Source organism: Budorcas taxicolor, chromosome 5, assembly GCF_023091745.1.
Source record: "Budorcas taxicolor isolate Tak-1 chromosome 5, Takin1.1, whole genome shotgun sequence".
Classification (NCBI taxonomy): Eukaryota; Metazoa; Chordata; class Mammalia; order Artiodactyla; family Bovidae; genus Budorcas; species Budorcas taxicolor.
This window is the reverse complement of record NC_068914.1, coordinates 160126117-160143651: the sequence shown is the minus strand read 5'-3', so window position 1 is coordinate 160143651 and position 17535 is coordinate 160126117. Positions and strand designations below refer to the sequence as shown.

General features: G+C 48.8%; 1 protein-coding gene across 1 annotated transcript; it reads left to right on the top strand.

The window, feature by feature from the left end:
- Positions 1 to 1570: 1570 nt before the first annotated feature.
- On the top strand, positions 1571 to 8608 carry LOC128048273 (polycystin family receptor for egg jelly-like). The gene is made up of 2 exons (XM_052640651.1): positions 1571 to 6346; positions 6446 to 8608. Exons 1-2 carry the CDS (start codon positions 1571 to 1573, stop codon positions 8606 to 8608), a joined length of 6939 nt encoding a protein of 2312 aa, XP_052496611.1.
- Positions 8609 to 17535: the final 8927 nt, after the last annotated feature.

Here is a 17535-nt window from a genome sequence, read left to right as displayed (position 1 = left end):
TATGTATCAGTTTAGTTCAGTCGCTCGGTCGTGTCCAACTCTTTGCGACCCCGTGAATCGCAGCACACCAGGCCTCCCTGACCATCACCAACTCCTGGACTTCACTCAGACTCACATCCATTGAGTCAGTGATGCCATCCAGCCATCTCATCCTCTGTCGTCCCCTTCTCCTCTTGCCCCTAATCCCTCCCAGCATCAGAGTCTTGTCCAGTGAGTCAACTCTTCGCAAGAGGTGGCCAAAGTACTGGAGTTACAGCTTTAGCATCATTCCTTCCAAAGAAATCCCAGGGCTGATCTCCTTCAGAATGGACTGGTTGGATCTCCTTGCAGTCCAAGGGACCCTCAAGAGTCTTCTTCAACACCACAGTTCAAAAGCATCAATTCTTCAGTGCTCAGCCTTCTTCACAGTCCAACTCTCACATCCATACATGACTACTGGAAAAACCATAGCCTTGAATAGACGGACCTTAGTTGGCAAAGTAATGTCTCTGCTTTTGAACATGCTATCTAGGTTGGTCAAAACTTTTCTTCCAAGGAGTAAGCATCTTTTAATTTCATGGCTGCAGTCACCATCTGCAGTGATTTTGGAGCCCCCAAAAATAAAGTCTGACACTGTTTCCACCATTTCCCCATCTATTTCCCATGAAGTGATGGGACCGGATGCCATGATCTTCGTTTTCTAAATGTTGAGCTTTAAGCCAACTTTTTCACTCTCCTCTTTCATTTTCATCGAGAGGAGTTTAGTTCCTCTTCACTTTCTGCCGTAAGGGTGGTGTCATCTGCATATCTGAGGTGATTGTATATTGTGATCTAATTGACATATAATATGGCTATTTTTTTTTAACCAGGCAAAAGAGAATTCAAATCAAAGGCTGTCACAAAAGATAAACACATTTCATAATGACAATAACGGCAATTCAACAGACAGACAAAACCACAATTGTGTGTCTACCTAATAAATAGACCTCCAAAATATAGGAAAAATAAGTTAACAGAATTAGAGCATGAATAGACAATTCCACGGTTACAGGAGGAGAGATTATCATCTTCTCTCAGCAACTGCTAGAACTAGGAAAAACTGCAGAAAAGATACAGATCTAAGGAGCACCACCACCCTCTTGACTTGACTCCCAGAGGACAGAGCCCCAACAACGGCAGAATACACATTCTTTTCAAGTGACAAGAAACGCACCATGGACTCAAGACAGACCACACGGTAGACTTACACAAGCTCAACTCGTTCAGAAAGGTAAAGGATCGCACGGAACATTCTGTGACCATAACAAACGGAATTACAAATCAATAACTGCGAGGATTTTTACAGAAACTCTAAGACTCTGTAAGTGAAAGTGTAACTTGAATTCAGAGGTCAGACCCAAACAGGGGCGATGAAACGACTGATTTCCTGGGCCGCAGGAACCCCACTGACCACGCTGACCCCAGGCCACAGTGGCCCCCGAACCACGCCCGCCGTGACCCCGGCCCGCGCCCCGGCCGCCCCGCGCCCTCCACGCCGTGTCCGTTGGCCCTCCGCCCTGCGCCTCCGACGCAGCTCGCACCGGGCGCGGCCATGGGGCCCGGGCCGGCTCTCCTGCTCCTGGGCCTGGGCCTGGGCCTGGGCTGTGGGCCCGGCCGCCGGCCTCCGCCCCCGGCTCCCGCGCAGGCGCCCGGCTCGCCGTCCCGAGGCCTCCCCGGCCCGACGCCCGCCTCGGCCCGGCGTGCCCCGTCCGACACCCGGGCCCTCGTCCAGGCGCGGCGCCCGGAGGCCGCGCTCCGCTCGGTCGCGGCCCCCCGGGACCCCGGGGAGCGGGGCGCAGGCTTTGGCGGCCTTGGAGCCGGCCGCGCCCGCGTCAGCCTCCGGGCCCGCGCGGCCCCGGGCGGCGGCATCGTCCTGAGCGGCCGCCGCGGCCTCTGCCTGCCGGCCGGGCGGCCCCCGAGCCTCGCGCCGCGCTGCCTCCGCGCGCACGTCCAGGTGCGCGCCCGCCGCGCCGCCGCTCACGCCGCGCCCGCGCCCGCGCCCGCGCCGGTGGACCTGCAGCTGTCCGCGCCCGGCGGGCGGCTCTCCCTGCGCTGGCTGTCCCGCCTGCCGCGCTCGCTCGGGCCTCTGGAGTGGACCTTCCGCCTCGGGCTGCTCGGGCCCGCGGCCGCCGAGAGCCGCGCGTTGCCCCGTCGGGCTCTGCACCGCGGCCGGCGCTCCTACCCGGGATTCGTGGCGCGAACCGAGTGCCCCACGGACGGGCCCACCCCGGTCTTCTTAGAAGCTGTCAGCCCGAACAGCTCAGAACCCACTCAGTCCTCCGTGTCCTGTCAGGTATCCCGACCGATGACCTGTAAATTGGACCGCGTGTGGATAAATAGGAACGACGATAAACCCGTGCGACTGACCAGGGACATGGGAGACACCTTCAATGCAACAGTCATCCTCTTCTGTCCAATCCCAGAGTACTTTCTGCGGATTTGGTATATCTATCCTGTGCCTTATGTAGGGGCCGTGCCTGACTGGACTAAACCTATGCAAAAGCCACCGGTCACGGTACGTAGAGGTTCAACAGTGTTGACTATACGCCCATATTCTTTCACTTGGGGGGTGTATCTGTTTAATTTCTCGGTGGTTGTCACAACGCGGGAACCTGGGGTTCCAAGGCAGAAGGACTCAGACAGAATCTATGTCGTCATTTTTAGACGTCCCCTGAATGCTGTTATTTCAGGGCCTTCCAACATCACAATTAACTTCACAGATGGGGTGACTCTCAATGGAAATACGTCTTCTGATCCAGAGGAAACAGACCCTCTAGAGAAAGAGAGGCTTAAGTTTCTCTGGTACTGTACCACAAACCCAAGAGACTATGATGGACAAAAAATAACAGTGATAAGCAAGGAAGTGTGTCTCCCGGGGCAGGTTGACCTCAAGTGGACATGGGCCTCTGGTGCTATTCTCACCCTTTCTCCAGAAACACTTCAAGGTGGCCGTGTATATTTTTTCAGACTGGTGATCCAGAAGACCGGCAGGTCAGCATTTGCTGATGCAACGCTGCACGTGCTTCAAGGAGAGCCGGTAGCAAGCATCTCATGTATTGAAAATTGTGACCAGGTTCTGGTTTTATCAGAGAGATTCTCGTTGTCTCTGGATTGCACAGGTTGTACAGCAGGCCGAGATGTCTATCGGTGGTCCATTCTGACGTCTTCAGGTCAGGAGGTGCCATTTGACTGGACGGGGCAAACTTCAACAGGACGGCATGGTGCTTATGTGTCTATAAAAGCTTTTGCTTTCTGGAGTTTCAAGGAAGATAAGTTTTGGATTTCTCTAAATGCAGCAACTTGGAGTGGAGTCACCTTGGTCTTAAGGTATCCTTTCATTATTCGCCATGTCCCTATAACCACAGACTGCAAAATTGTTCCAGAAAAAGGAATTTCCTTCATTACTCAGTTTGTTGTTATTTGTACTCATTTCAAGCAGAAGAACATTGTTCTTACATATAAAATAATAGTTCCTGATGTACATGGTTTTGGTGAAATCAGTTCTTTGAAAGAGAATAACTTTGGATCCATCCTGTATTTGGGGAAGAGTTCCACATCGCCCCCTTCCTTTCTCCCTGTTGGTGTGTTGGACAGTCATTATGCCTTGAAAATAATTGCTCAGGCATATAATACCTCTCTGGGAGCTTTTTCCCAGGTGAACTTGTATGCCACTGTGCGGCCTCCCACTGACGTAAAGTCATCAACGACTGTGCTGGAGGAGTTATCCAACTTCACCACGGGACCAAATTCCTCCCTGTCCACTTTGCTTCAACAGCAGGATTTTCTAAATGCAAGTTATTTAATATACGTAGTAGCTTCTGTCATGAATAGCATGAAAACTGACGCAAGTCTGCAAGCTGACAAAATTAAACTCCGAGAACACCTTTTCAATCAGACACTCATTCTTCCTATAAACACTTTGGTGAATATTAGCCAGGTGGTCATGACTATTACTAAATTAACAGAAAAAACCTCTGAGATCAGCGCATTCTCTCAGAAACTGGCCACGGTGAGGACTTGGCAAGCAAGCCAAGCCCTCCAAGATAGTCATCAGAGAGATAAAAGCATTTCTTCTGAGCAAATAGAAAGTGTGTGCACTGGAATATTAACAACCTTGTCTAACATCCTGAAACTGCTGGTTCATTATGAAGTGTTCGAGGAGCCTTTCCACGTGGTTGAATCTCTAGCAGACACGGTACTGGCTGTGAAGGTGCCAGAGAATGAGACCACTGCCTTGAGGACCTCCAACTTTAAAATGCATGTCAAGAAAACCGAAAAGTGGAATGTTACCAAGTTCTTCAGCACCCAGAAGCACTGTCAGAATTGTTTTTATCCCACCCTAAATGTGGACAGTGTTGCTAGTCTGCCTGCCAACGCTCCCATCTCCACGATGTTTTGTGAATTTGCGGATGACCCTTTCCCTTGGCTAAATCATGGGGAAAACATTTTGACCCAGGTGGTTGGATTCCGAATGACAGGAGTCGAGGTCACGGGTGACGTGATTGAGATGCCACCTGATGCAGTGGAAGTGTACCTCCTCAGGAAAAACCTGAGCTTTGGAACTTTCAATCTCACGGTGGGACCCAGCTCAGAGCCTTACGCAGTGGATGAGACATCGGCAAAGACGACAGGGGCATTCAGCTTTGTTGTGGACAGTGCAGCAGGGAGGGACGTGTTGATCCACATCCTGACAGACGTGTCCGTCTTGTTCACTGTGTCTGTGTACGCAGGCCGTGAGATCACACCCAACTCTTTTATGACCAGCTACTTGGTGTCCCATAAAATCCCTCCAATTGCCAATGAGAGTGACCTGTTTGACCCGGAGTGTCCGGTGAAGGAGGCCCGAGTGGTCTGCCTCCCCGCGGCCCTGGTGCAGGTCATAGCTCAGCGAACCAATTCCTCTGAGTGCACCGTCACTGTGGTTCTACAGGCACCTCGTTTCGTCCTAAACCCCAATAACAAGTTGGTGAGAATTTCTGTTTTCAGCATCACGTGCTTGAATATGTTTGGGATCCAGAGCGACTGGAGAGAAGACACCTGCGTTGTGGGAGAGAAGACCACTTGGCAAAGAGTGCACTGTATGTGCAAGAACCCACGGCGGGCCAAACGGCAGCTGGATATAATCAAACAGGCCAACCTTCGCCTGCGTACCCACTATTTGATGGCCAAGGTGATCGTGGTCCCTAACCCTGTGGATCTACAACTGGAGGTCATCAAGAATGTCACCCAAAACCCTGTGACTCTCTTCACGGTACTTCTCATTTTGCTGTTGTACTTGATCCTTGCATTCTGGGCCTTGCACAGAGATGAAACGGACCAGTATCTTAGGGAGCATGTGATAGTTCTCCTTGATAACGATCCTTATGATAATGTGTGTTACCTAGTCACTGTTTTTACAGGAAGCCGTTGTGGTTCTGGCACCAGGGCCAATGTCTTTATCCAACTGCATGGAACCGAAGGTAGCAGCGATGTGCACTGTTTAAGCCATCCACAATTTACAACTCTCTACCGAGGAAGCATCTGCACTTTCCTCCTAGCGACACAAAAGGACTTGGGCGACATACATTCCCTCCGCGTGTGGCACAACAATGAGGGCAGGTCCCCTGAATGGTATTTAAGTAGAATCAAAGTGGAGAATCTGTTCACCAGACACATCTGGCTCTTCATGTGCCGAGAATGGCTTTCTATAGAATCCTCTTTGGACCGTACCTTTCAAGTTACCCCCCCAGATAAGCCTCTCAAGAAAATGGACTTTTTCCTCATAGATTTAAATTATAACCTAGGGAAAAACCACTTGTGGTTCTCCGTTTTTTCTGGTGTCATTTCTACACCGTTCAACAGGCTCCAGAGGCTGTCCTGTTGCTTAGCAATGTTGCTGTCCACGCTTCTGTGTAATATTATGTTCTTTAGTCTAGAGAAGGAGATTGAAGCCGAGCCACAAGAGCGGAGGTACATCAGGTCAATGGTGATCGGATTGCAAAGTGCCTTTATTACGCTCCCTGTACAACTAGTGATCACATATTTGTTCATTTATTCCCAGAGGAGACCTCTTGTATCTCTAGATGAGGTCACTCCTCGGAAGCATCCTTTGAAGCCAGCTGCAAATGAACACTGGGAAGAACGGCTGGGAAAGTGGCATGTTTACGAAATTGACAAGGCACACTCCCAGCAGCCTGAGAAGTCTAATATACATCCTGCAAAACACAAGTCTTCTGTCAAGGTCACCTCTAAAGGACAGCCCCCGCCCAAGCAAGCAGAAAGCAAGGTCTCTGGCTCCCCAAGGAAGATATCAGGCACCAAAAGCAAGGTCTCCAGGCCCCAAAGAGATGTCTCCAGCTCACAAAGAAAGGTCTCCAGCACCCCAAGAAAGGTTGCCGACACCCCAAGAAAAGCCCTCAGCACCCAAAGAAAAATCTCTAAAGCCCAGGAAAATAATAAAAACACCAACAACCCAAATGTTGAAGACAATCAAAGCATTTCTTCCGAGGATCTGCCTCCCCACCCAGGTTCGCGAGCCCTCAAAGAGAAGCCCAGGATGGTCCTGCCGCTGTGCTGTGTTAGTGTGGCCTGGCTCTTGGTTTTCCTTACCTGTGCAGTATCCTCCTTCTTCATCATATTTTATGGACTGACTTACGGCCTCGAAAAGTCAACAGCATGGCTGTTTGCATCGTTCTGTGCGTTCTCTCTGTCAGTCTTCCTAGTGCAGCCATCGAAAGTCATACTTATGTCAAGCTACAGAACAAGTACATCCAAGTATTCAAAGAACCTTTCATGGATCAGCAACTATCGCTTCACTGAGATTAGGTTGCAAAACCTCTGGAAGGACCCAGAAGAAATGGACAGACGCCACCAGTTTGTCATGGAGCTGCGAAACTCAAGGATGTACCAGCCTCTCACCCAAGACGAAATCACGATATTCAAAAGAAAGAAGAGGGTCAAGCGAAGAGCTTTCCTGTTCCTTATTTACATCCTCACTCACTTCATCTTTCTGGCTCTCTTGCTGAGCCTAGTCGCCGTCCTGCGCCCCACTGACAGCTTTTACTATAATCAGTTTATTCGGGACCAGTTCTCTGTGGATCTGGCAGGCGTGGCCAGGCTGGAAGACATCTATCAGTGGCTGAACAGGGTACTGTTGCCTCTGCTCCACAATGACCTGAATCCCACGTTTTTCCCTGACAGCTCCTCTAAAATCCTTGGCCTGCCACTGATGAGGCAGCTGAGGGCACAACCTGGAGAGATAACGTGTCTGCCGGCCAAGAAACTTGTGGAGGGCAGCCTCAAAGGAGAGATTCGCTGTCACCCCGAATATGGCATTGACCCAGAAGACACAAAAAACTACTCTGGGTCATGGAATAGAGTTAGTAAGCGGGACACTGACCAGACGGCCGGAGGGTTTACTTACAGGCCTCCAGAGAAGAGGTGGGCGTACTCTTCCTATGGGCTGCTGCACACCTATGGCTCAGGAGGATACGCCTTCTATTTTTTTCCAGCAGAGCAGCAGTTTAATTCCACACTGAGGCTCAGCGAGCTCCAGAAAGGCCACTGGCTGGATGAGAGGACCTGGTCTGTGATAGTGGAACTGACCACCTTCAATCCAGACATCAGTCTCCTCTGCAGCGTCTCGGTCATCTTCGAGGTCTCTCAGTTAGGTGTTGTGAACACAAGCCTGCATGTGCACTCCTTCTCGCTCGCTCATTTCAACAGAAAATACTCAGAAGAAATCTACTTGTATGTGGCCATCTACCTTTTCTTTCTCGCCTATATTGTCGATGAAGTCAATGTCATCACGGATGAATGGACTGCCTATGTGAAAAGTGTATATAATTGGCTCAGCTTTACTCTTAAATTCTTCCTTACCTTGTGGATCGTGCTCTTTTTCAGGAAGCACTTCTTGGCCATCGGTGTAGTTCGGGCTTACCTGTCAAATCCCGAGGATTTCATTCCCTTTCACGCAGTGGCTCAAGTGGATTACACCATGAGGGTGATTCTGGGTTTCCTGGTGTTTCTGACGATCCTGAAGACGCTCCGGTATTCCAGGGTCTTTTACGATGTGCGTCTGGCTCAGAGGGCCATCCAGATTGCCCTTCCTGGCATCTGCCACATGGCATTGGTGGTGTCCGTGTATTTCTTTGTCTTCATGGCATTCGGGTACTTGGTGTTCGGGCAGCATGAGTGGAACTACAGTGACATGATCCACGCCACCCAGACCATATTTTCCTACTGTGTCTCAGCTTTTGAGAACACGGAATTTTTCAATAACCGGGTTCTCGGGGTCCTCTTCCTCTCATCTTTCTTGCTAGTGATGATCTGCATATTGATCAACTTATTTCGTGCTGTGATTCTGTCTGCCTACGAGGAAATGAAGCAGCCCGTGTATGAGGAGCCCTCAGAAGAGGCAGAAGCCATGACTTATCTGTGTCACCGGCTAAGATCTGCTTTTTGCTGCCTGTGCTTCAAACCCAGGGCGGAAGACGAGCCCAGGTTCTTCATCAACATGGTGTACGGGCAGCCAGAGAAGAAGAGCCGCCGCTACCTGGGGCTGAAGACCAGAAACATCAATGGGAAGAAAATGGTTTACCTCGTCGTGTGATCCGTGGCAGTGTCGAGGCCCACAGGCAGGTTTCTCCAAAGGCTCGGTTTCTGGGGTCGAGGGGCGTTTCGTGGCTCAGTGTGTTTCCCACCCGCATTGTTCACAGTGCACCCCGCGTCTGGACGCGTCTGCAGTGGGGGCCTCCACGCTTGGGACTTGAAAGGAGGGTCAAGGGCAGTGTGGCCTCTGCGGAGAGAGGAGGGCGACCATCTGTGAGTCCCGGGTTCATTTCCCTTTGTCTTCGAAGTTGCTGTCTTTGGCACCGACTGCAGTTTAGAGGGTTAGAGACCTAGATTTGGGGGAGGGAGCTGAAAGGGCCCCCAACCTCATCTCAGCTTGTCAGAAGCAGCAGGTGAATGCTCCTGCTGTCCCGGCCCCTCTCCCACCGAGGCTGGGAGGCCAGGGCTAGTGGTTGAGGGCAGAGCCCAGGTCCCTCGGCCCTGCTGGCCCTTCCCTTTGCTGATGGGGCTGCAGAGCCTCCCCGCCTCCTTACTCCCACCACACACACTCCAGCTGGGCAGGGCTGGAGGAGCCTCGTGAGGGGTCCCAGGAGTGGCCCTTGTGCCTGGAAATGGAGGGATATGGACCAGGGCGCAACAGTCTGAAGCTTCCCATCTGCTCTTAAGGCCACTGCAAGTTATGGATGTACAATTTAGTAACATGTTTCTGTCTATGAAACATGTCTTTTCTGAATCAAGTTACGTGTTTATGCTGAGTGGTTCACACTGAAAGGTTGTAAATATTCCATGTAACGTATGTTACCATATATACTTCTAGGATGTGGGCTTTTGGTTATTGTTGGCCTGGTGGATTGTTTATAACACATTAGTTAAGGAAATGATATAGCAGCTCCTGTATTTTCACCCTAAAGCATGTTCCTTTACGTAGATGCCACTTTAAGCTTGATGTGAATTAAATGTATGATTTTTTTCTTGAGGCCTGTGGTGATTTCTGTGATAGGGGTGGGTACACAGATGGCGCCTGCCCTCCACATCCAGTGCCAGCAAAGGGGAACAATCCACAGGTGGTGGCTGCTTTTTCCCAGGTGTTTGTCACTCATCACCCCTGGAGAACGGAATGGCTACCCACTCCAGTATTCGGGCCTGGGGAATTCCATGGACAGGAGCCTGGCAGGCTACAGACCACGGGGTCACACAGAGTTGCATACAACTGACTAACACTTTCAATTTCACTTGGCACCCTGGAGGTGCTGATCTGCACTGCGTGCCCGTGGCACCTCACACCTTGGCAGATCTGGGTGCATGCACAGCTATAGGCCTTCCATCCCTTCTTCCCCATTGTGGGGGCACTCTTTTTCATCAGGTGAGTAAATGAAGAAGCTTTGTGACTTGCCCAAGGCTACCCAAGAGTTAAGAGTCAGAAGCACAGTTCTGGGTTTTCTATCTGCCCTGGCGGGAAGTCCCAGGTGTGCCCAGGTTCTGATCCAGTGTTCCAAGTGAACTTCATGTTCATGGTTAGCACCTCCCATTAGCACACGACTTATGAACTGGTTGAGAGAGTAGAAAACTGGGGCTAACTCTTTAGATTGGGTTCCGGTCAGGTGCACTCACCCATGGAACACAGAATTGTAGAGTGTAAGCCCTGACAATGTGCAGGAACTGTGGGCCAGGCCCCCTTAGAGGCTGGGAAGACCCATGGCAGATAAGGCAGTCTCAGGTGCTCTTTGGGGGAGGGTGGGGAGCGCCCAGACATTCTTCCCAAATTAGGCATCAGGTCAAGTCTCCAGCCCTTCTGATGGTGTGGGAGGTCCAGGGTCACACTATTTGGGCTCCCTTCCCTGGAAATAAGCCCCCAAGTCAGCACTGCATCTCATGATTCAGAGGTGTGACAGAGTCAGAAAGGGACCACCCAAGTGGGCAGTCCAGGAACAAGGCTGGGAATGGGAAGCCATCTGAGACAGGACCAGGGACAGCAGCTGAATGCCCCGGGGAGACACGACTCTCCACTTGTGGCTTCAGTGAGAAGTCTAGCAGATTCGCAGGGCTGTTCCCATGTGTACTGGGAACGAAGGGAGTGCCAAGGGCCTTCCAGTGTCAGAGAGCAATGACATGTATTCTTATAGTTTAGAAATCTCAGAGATGCCTATTATAACATTGTCAGCGTGGGAAGTAATAAAGGGAAACCTCACTAAAATGGAGTCGGGAGGCCAGATGCGGGGTCTCATGCATACCCCACTCTGGTCAACACAGATCCCAACTGGAAAAGAGGTACTGGCAGGAAGTGATGCAGGAGGAAGAAAGATTTCCTCCTTGCCTGGCAACTACGTAGCCAATGAGAGGCTGTCACAGCTTAGCCAGTGAAAAGCTATCATAACAGCCCCTCTCAGCTACCCTTCTCTATCAAAGACTTCTCTTTTCTTTGTTCTACCAGACTTACTTGTCCCAAACTGCAATTCATTGCTGCTCCTGAATGAATCCATTTTTTCTGGTAAAAATAACGGGCTGTTTTATTGTTTTAGGTTAACATCAGGAAAATAAAGTAATGAGAAAACTATAAATTCAGGTTTCTTTAGAAGGTCATTTTCCTGGAACATTGCATCAATTTCTAAAGGAGTCTTTTAAGATGCCTTTATTCTTACCACGTTTCCAGGCACAGGGCAGGCATTTTTTAGAACAAGTTGGAAACAGTTATTCATGCCTCCAGAGTGTGCATTGCCCAGGAAAACAAGATAGATGTTCTTGGATTTGTTTTTCACTCAGAGGAGTGGAACAAGCTTTGTATGCAGAGAGGTGGCACCGTCTGAAGCTACATGTCCTTCATCTACCTCAAAGTGTTGTGTTAATTAAGAAGACTTGTATTTGTAAAGCCTGCTTCTGTGTGTATATTATGTATTATACTCCAGTTCAGTTCAGTCGCTCAGTTGTGTCCAACTCTTTGCAACCCCATGAACCACAGCACACCAGGCCTCCCTGTCCAACACCAACTCCCGGAGTTTAGCCAAACCCATATCCATTGAGTCAGCGATCCCATCCAACCATCTTATCCTCTGTCATCCCCTTCTCCTGCCCTCAATCTTTCCCAGCATCTGGGTCTTTTCAAATGAGTCAGCTCTTCGCACCAGGTGGCCAGTTTTGGAGTTTCAGCTTCAGCATCAGTCCTTCCAATGAATATTCAGGGCTGATTTCCTTTAGGATGGACTGGTTGGATCTCCTTGCAGTCCAAGGGACTCTCAAGAGTCTTCTCCAACACCACAGTTCAAAAGCATCAATTCTTCTGCGCTCAGCTTTCTTTAGAGTCCAACTCTCACATCCATACATGACCACTGGAAAAACCATAACCTTGACAAGATGGACCTTTGTTGACAAAGTTATGTCTCTGCTTTTCAATATGCTGTCTAGGTTGGTCATAACTTTCCTTCCAAGGAGTAAGCGTCTTTTAATTTCATGGCTGCAATCACCATCTGCAGTGATTTTGGAGCCCAGAAAAATAAAGTCAGCCACTGTTTCCACTGTTTCCCCATTCACTTGCCATGAAATGATGGGACCAGACACCATGATCTTAGTTTTCTGAATGTTGAGCTTCAAGCCAACTTTTTCCACTCTCTTCTTTCACCTTCATCAAGAGGCTCTTTAGTTCTTCTTCAATTTCTGCCATAACGGTGGTGTCATCTGCACATCTGAGGTTACTGATTCCAGCCTGTGCTTCCTCCAGCCCAGCGTTTCTCATCATGTACTCTGCTGAACTCACCAGGTGCCCAATATGCTACTGGAGGTCAGTGGAGAAATAACTCCAGAAAGAATGAAGGGATGCAGCCAAAGCAAGAACAACACCCAGCTGTGGATGGGACTGTAGATAGAAGCAAGGTCCGATGCTGTAAAGAGCAATGTTGCATAGCAACCTGAAATGTTAGGTCCATGAATCAAGGCAAACAGGCGATGACAAGAGTGAACATCGACATTCTAGGAATCAGCGAACCAAGATGGACCAGAATGGGTGAATTTAACTCAGAGATGACCATTATATCTACTATTGTGGGCAGGAATCCCTTAGAAGAAATGGAATAGCCATCATGGTCAACAAGAGTCTGAAATGCAGTACTCGGATGCAGTCTCAAAAATGACAGAATGATCTCTGTTCATTTCCGAGGCAAACCATTCAGTATCACGGTAATCCAAGTCTATGCCCTGACCAGTAACGCTGAAGAAGCTGAAGTTGAACAGTTCTGTGAAGACCTGCAAGACCTTATAGAACTAACACCCCAAAAAAGATGTATTTTTGATACTCTTAAATATTTACTTAAAAACTATACAACAGTTAAAGGCATTTTGTCTCTTGGCCATAAATTCAGTTCTCTAAATGCATCTTCCCTCCACCACCCTACAGAGGGCCAGCCTTTCCTTTGAGCCAGAAGAAACCTCTAGTGTCTTGCATTGTGGAAGACTTCACCTGGGTGCTGGATACACTGTTGTATTTACTTTGTGAGATTTCACCTTGCTGCACACTTAGGAAGTACGTATTTTTCTGTATGTATGTTATACTTTTAAGACTTTACTTAAAAAACTAAAGCCTGCTTCTGGCATTTCGTTCAGCACTAAAAGCAAAAATGCTCATCTTTGGAGCTTAATTTTACTGGAAGAAATGGAGAAAGGAATGAGCAAGGCTATACTTAAGTGAGATCAAGTGCATAAAGAATGAATCCTCCAGAACACCCCCTTTTGTTGCTACTAGCAGTGCTTTGCTTTAGATTCTAATCTGCAATTTCTTATTTTTCAATTTTCAAATCTTTCTCAGTCTTCACTTAACTACAAATGTATAATATCAATAGTATTTACAATGTTCTGCCTTTTCCCGGAATGTCATAGAATTGGAATCATACACTATGTATCCTTTACATATTGGATTCTTTCACTTAGTTATATGCCCTTACATGTCCTCCATGTCTTATTATGGCTTGATAGCTCATTTCTTTTTAGTGCTGAATAAAATTCCTTTGTCCATAGTTTATTTATCCATCGACCTACTGAAGGACATGTTGGTTGCTTCCAAGTTTTGGCAATTATGAATATGAATAAAGCTGTAATAAACATCTGTGTGCAGGTTTTTATATGGACCTAAGTTCAATTCCTTTGTTGAATACCAAGGAGCACAACTGATGGATGATATGGTAAGAGTATGTTTATTTTTGTAAGAAACTGCAGAACTGACTTCCAAAGTGGCAGCACCATTCTGCATCCCTGCCAGCCACGAATGAGAGCTCCTGCTCTCTACATCCGCAGCAGCATATGGTGTTGTCAGTGTTCCAGATTTTGGCGATTCTAATAGCTGTGCAGTGGTATCTTATTATTGTTTTCATTTGCATTTCCCTGATGATATAGGATGTGGGACATCTTTTCATATGCTTACTTGCCATTGTGTATCTTCTTTGGTGAGGCATCTATTTCAAGTCTTCGGCCCATCCTGGGTTGTTTTTATTGTTGAGCTTTAATAAGAGTTCTTTGTATATTTTGGATAACAGTCCTTTATCATATATGTCTTTTGCAAATACTTTCTCCCATCCTATGGCTTGCCTTTTTAATCTTTTAATTGGAGGCTAATTGCTTTACAATGTCATGTTGGTTTCTGCCATACAACATAAGTATACATAAGTCCCCTCCCTACTGAACCTGCCTCCCACCCCCCAACCCCCCCACCCCCTAGGTTGTCAGAGCACACTGGGTTGAGCTCCCTGTCCTATATAGCAACTTCCCACTCGCTGTTTTATATATGGTAGTGTATATCTTTCAGTGGTGCTCTCTCAGTTCCTCCCGCCCCCTCCTTCCCCCACTGGGTCCTCAAGTCTATTCTCTGTGTCTGCATCTCTCCTCCAGCCTTGCAAATAGGTTCATCAGTACCATTTTTCTAGATTCCATGTATATACATTAATATACAATATTTGTTTTTCTTTTTCTGACTTACTTCACTCTGTGTAACAGGCTCTAAGTTCACCCACCTCACTAGAACTGAGTCAAATTCATTCCTTTTTATACCTGAGTAATATTCCATTGTATACATGTACCTTACCCATTCCTCTGTTGATGGACATCTAGGTTGCTTCAGTGTCCTAGCTGTTGTAAATGGTGCTTCAATTAATGTTAGGGCATGTGTGTCCTTTTGAAATATGGTTTTCTCAGGGTGAATACATGGCTTGTCTTTTCATTCTCTTGATTTAATGCCTATTTCACATGCAGTTTCTTTTGGGAAACGATTTTTTTCTAAAGCTTTATTAGATATTTTAAATCCTTTTGGATTTTTTGTAAGCTTTTTCATTCATCAGTAAACTGTTGTTGTTCAGTCTGACATTTTGCAACCCCACGGACTGCAGCACACCAGGCCTCCCTGTCCTCCACTATCTTCTGGAGATTGCTCAGACTCATGACCATTGAGTCAATGATGCCACCCAATCATCTAATTCTCTGTTGCCCTCTTCTCCTCCTGCCCTCAGTCTTTCCCAGCATCGGGGTTTTTGCCAATAAGTTGGCTGTTCACATCAGGTGACCAAAGTATTGGCGCTTTAGCTTCAGCATCAGTCCTTCCAACGAATATTTAGGGTTGATTTCCTTTAGGATTGAATGGTTTGATGTCCTTGCTGTCCAAAGGACTCTCAACAGTCTTCTCCAGCATCACAGTTTGAACGCATCAATTCTTTGGTGCTCAGCCTCCAGCTATCACATCCATACATGATTGTGGAAAAATCATAGCTTTGACTATACGGACCTTTGTTAGCAAACTGATGTCTCTGCTGTTTAATACACTAAGTTTGTCATAGCTTTTCTTCCAAGGAGCAAGCATCTTTTAATTTCATGGCTGTAGTCACCATCTGCAGTGATTTTGGAGCCCAAGAAAATAGTGTGTCACTGTTTCCATTGTTTTGCCATGAAGTGATGGGACCAGATGCCATGATCTTAGTTTCTTGAATGTCGAGTTTTAAGCCAGGTTTTTACTCTCCTTTCACTTTCCTCAAGAGGCTCTTGTAGTTGCTCTTTGCGTTCTGCCGTAAGGGTGGTGTCATCTGCGTAGCTGAGGTTATTGATATTTCTCCCGGCAATCTTGATTCCACCCTGTGCTTCATCCAGCCTGGCATTTCGCATCATATACTCTGTATATAAGTTAAATAAGCAGGGTGACAATATACAGCCTTGACGCACTCTTTTCCTAATTTGGAACCAGTCCATTGTCCCACGTGATGCTTCTTCATGGGCATACAGTTTTCTCAGGAGGCAAATAAGGTAGTCTGGTATTCCCATCTCTTGAAGAATTTCCCAGTTTGTTGTGGTTCACACAGTCAAAGGTTTTAACGTAGTTAATGAAGCAGAAGTAGATGTTTCTCTGGAATTCCCTTGCTTTTTCTATGATCCAACGGATGTTGGCAATTTGATCTCTGGTTCTTCTGCCTTTTCTAAATCCAACTTGAACATCTGGAAATTCTCTGTTCATGTAGTGTTGTACTTCAAGCCTAGCTTGAAGGATTTTAAGCATTACTTGCTAGCATGTGAAATGAGTGCAATCAATAACTGTGGACAGCTCAAATCAAAATTAACATTAGTTTCTGCCTAAGACCACATGACTTGCTCTTTGAATATTATTTCACTTAACTTTCAGTGCAGCTAGGAACTTGTCCACACTAATGGCTTTGACAGCATTCGTGGGATAAGCTGTCATATATCTGAGAGTGGATTTAGGTCAAATTGGAAATGCTTCAAGATGGTCTATCTATGGCCAGACTCAGAAATAAAAACCAACAGTATATAATCGTTGAATTGACCCCAAAAATGCCATTGCTGTAAGCACACGTCGAGGTCACGTTCTAGTAGTATAATAAAAGTGATTGCTAATTCCTGAGACTCAGGACAGGAGCATTCTTTGGGTCAATTCAAAGATTATATAGCATTGGTTTTCATGTTTGAATCTGCCCAGATGACGAAGGGCATTGCAGGCCACTTAGGTCACTTCAAGGCTCTGGAGGAGCACAGTGGCAAGTCCCAGGCGCACACAGCTTTTAAGGACAGCAGGCAGGGACAGGACCGATTTTGAACCCCTTTTATCTGTTGTCTCAGAGGACACACTAACCACTGCGTGCAGGGCTCGCCCAGAACCCGGGCTTCCGTCCTAGTGAGGAGACGGTAACGGGAGAACTAAGATCAGCGCATTTCTCTCGGAAGCACAGGGTGAGCGAAACTGCCTGGGGCTACAAACCTCAGGGGATGGGCGGTCTGTGGGGCTGCACACTGGCAGCACCGAAGCTCGAGAAGGAAGCTGAGAGACTCCGCGCAGCCAGGACGACAGGCCAAGATGAACGAGTCAAAGCGCGCCAAGGGCTGCCCAGCCCCTGCCAGACAGCAGATCTTGAGTGTGGGACGCCGCCGCAAGGCGGAAGCGAAAATGAAAGGCATTCAGTCGTGTCTCTTTGCGACCCCAAGGACTGTAGCCCCACCAGGCTCCTCTGTCCATGGGGATTCTCTAGGCAAGAATCCCGGAGTGGGTTGCCATGCCCTCCTCCAGGGCAATCTTCCCAACCCAGGGATCGAACCCAGGTCTGCCACATCGCCGGCGGAGTCGTCACCTTCTGAGTCACCGCGGAAGCCAAGCGGAAGGCGAAGAGGAAGTCCGCCACGGAGCCCCGCCCCCGCCGCGCAGCCCCGCCCCCGCCGCGCAGCCCCGCCCCCGCCGCGCAGCCCCGCCCCCACCGCGCAGCCCCGCCCCCGCCGCGCAGCCCCGCCCCCACCGCGCAGCCCCGCCCCCACCGCGCAGCCCCGCCCCCACCGCGCAGCCCCGCCCCCACCGCGCAGCCCCGCCCCCACCGCGCAGCCCCGCCCCCACCGCGCAGCCCCGCCCCCACCGCGCAGCCCCGCCCCCACCGCGCAGCCCCGCCCCCACCGCGCAGCCCCGCCCCCACCGCGCAGCCCCGCCCCCACCGCGCAGGCGCCCAG

Coding starts and splice junctions, on each gene's coding strand:
- LOC128048273 (XM_052640651.1), top strand. CDS start 1,571: ATGGGGCCCGGGCCGGCTCTCCTGCTCCTGGGCCTGGGCCTGGGCCTG. Junction 6,347..6,445: donor TCTCCAGGCCCCAAAGAGAT/GTCTCCAGCTCA, acceptor TCTAAAGCCCAG/GAAAATAATAAAAACACCAA.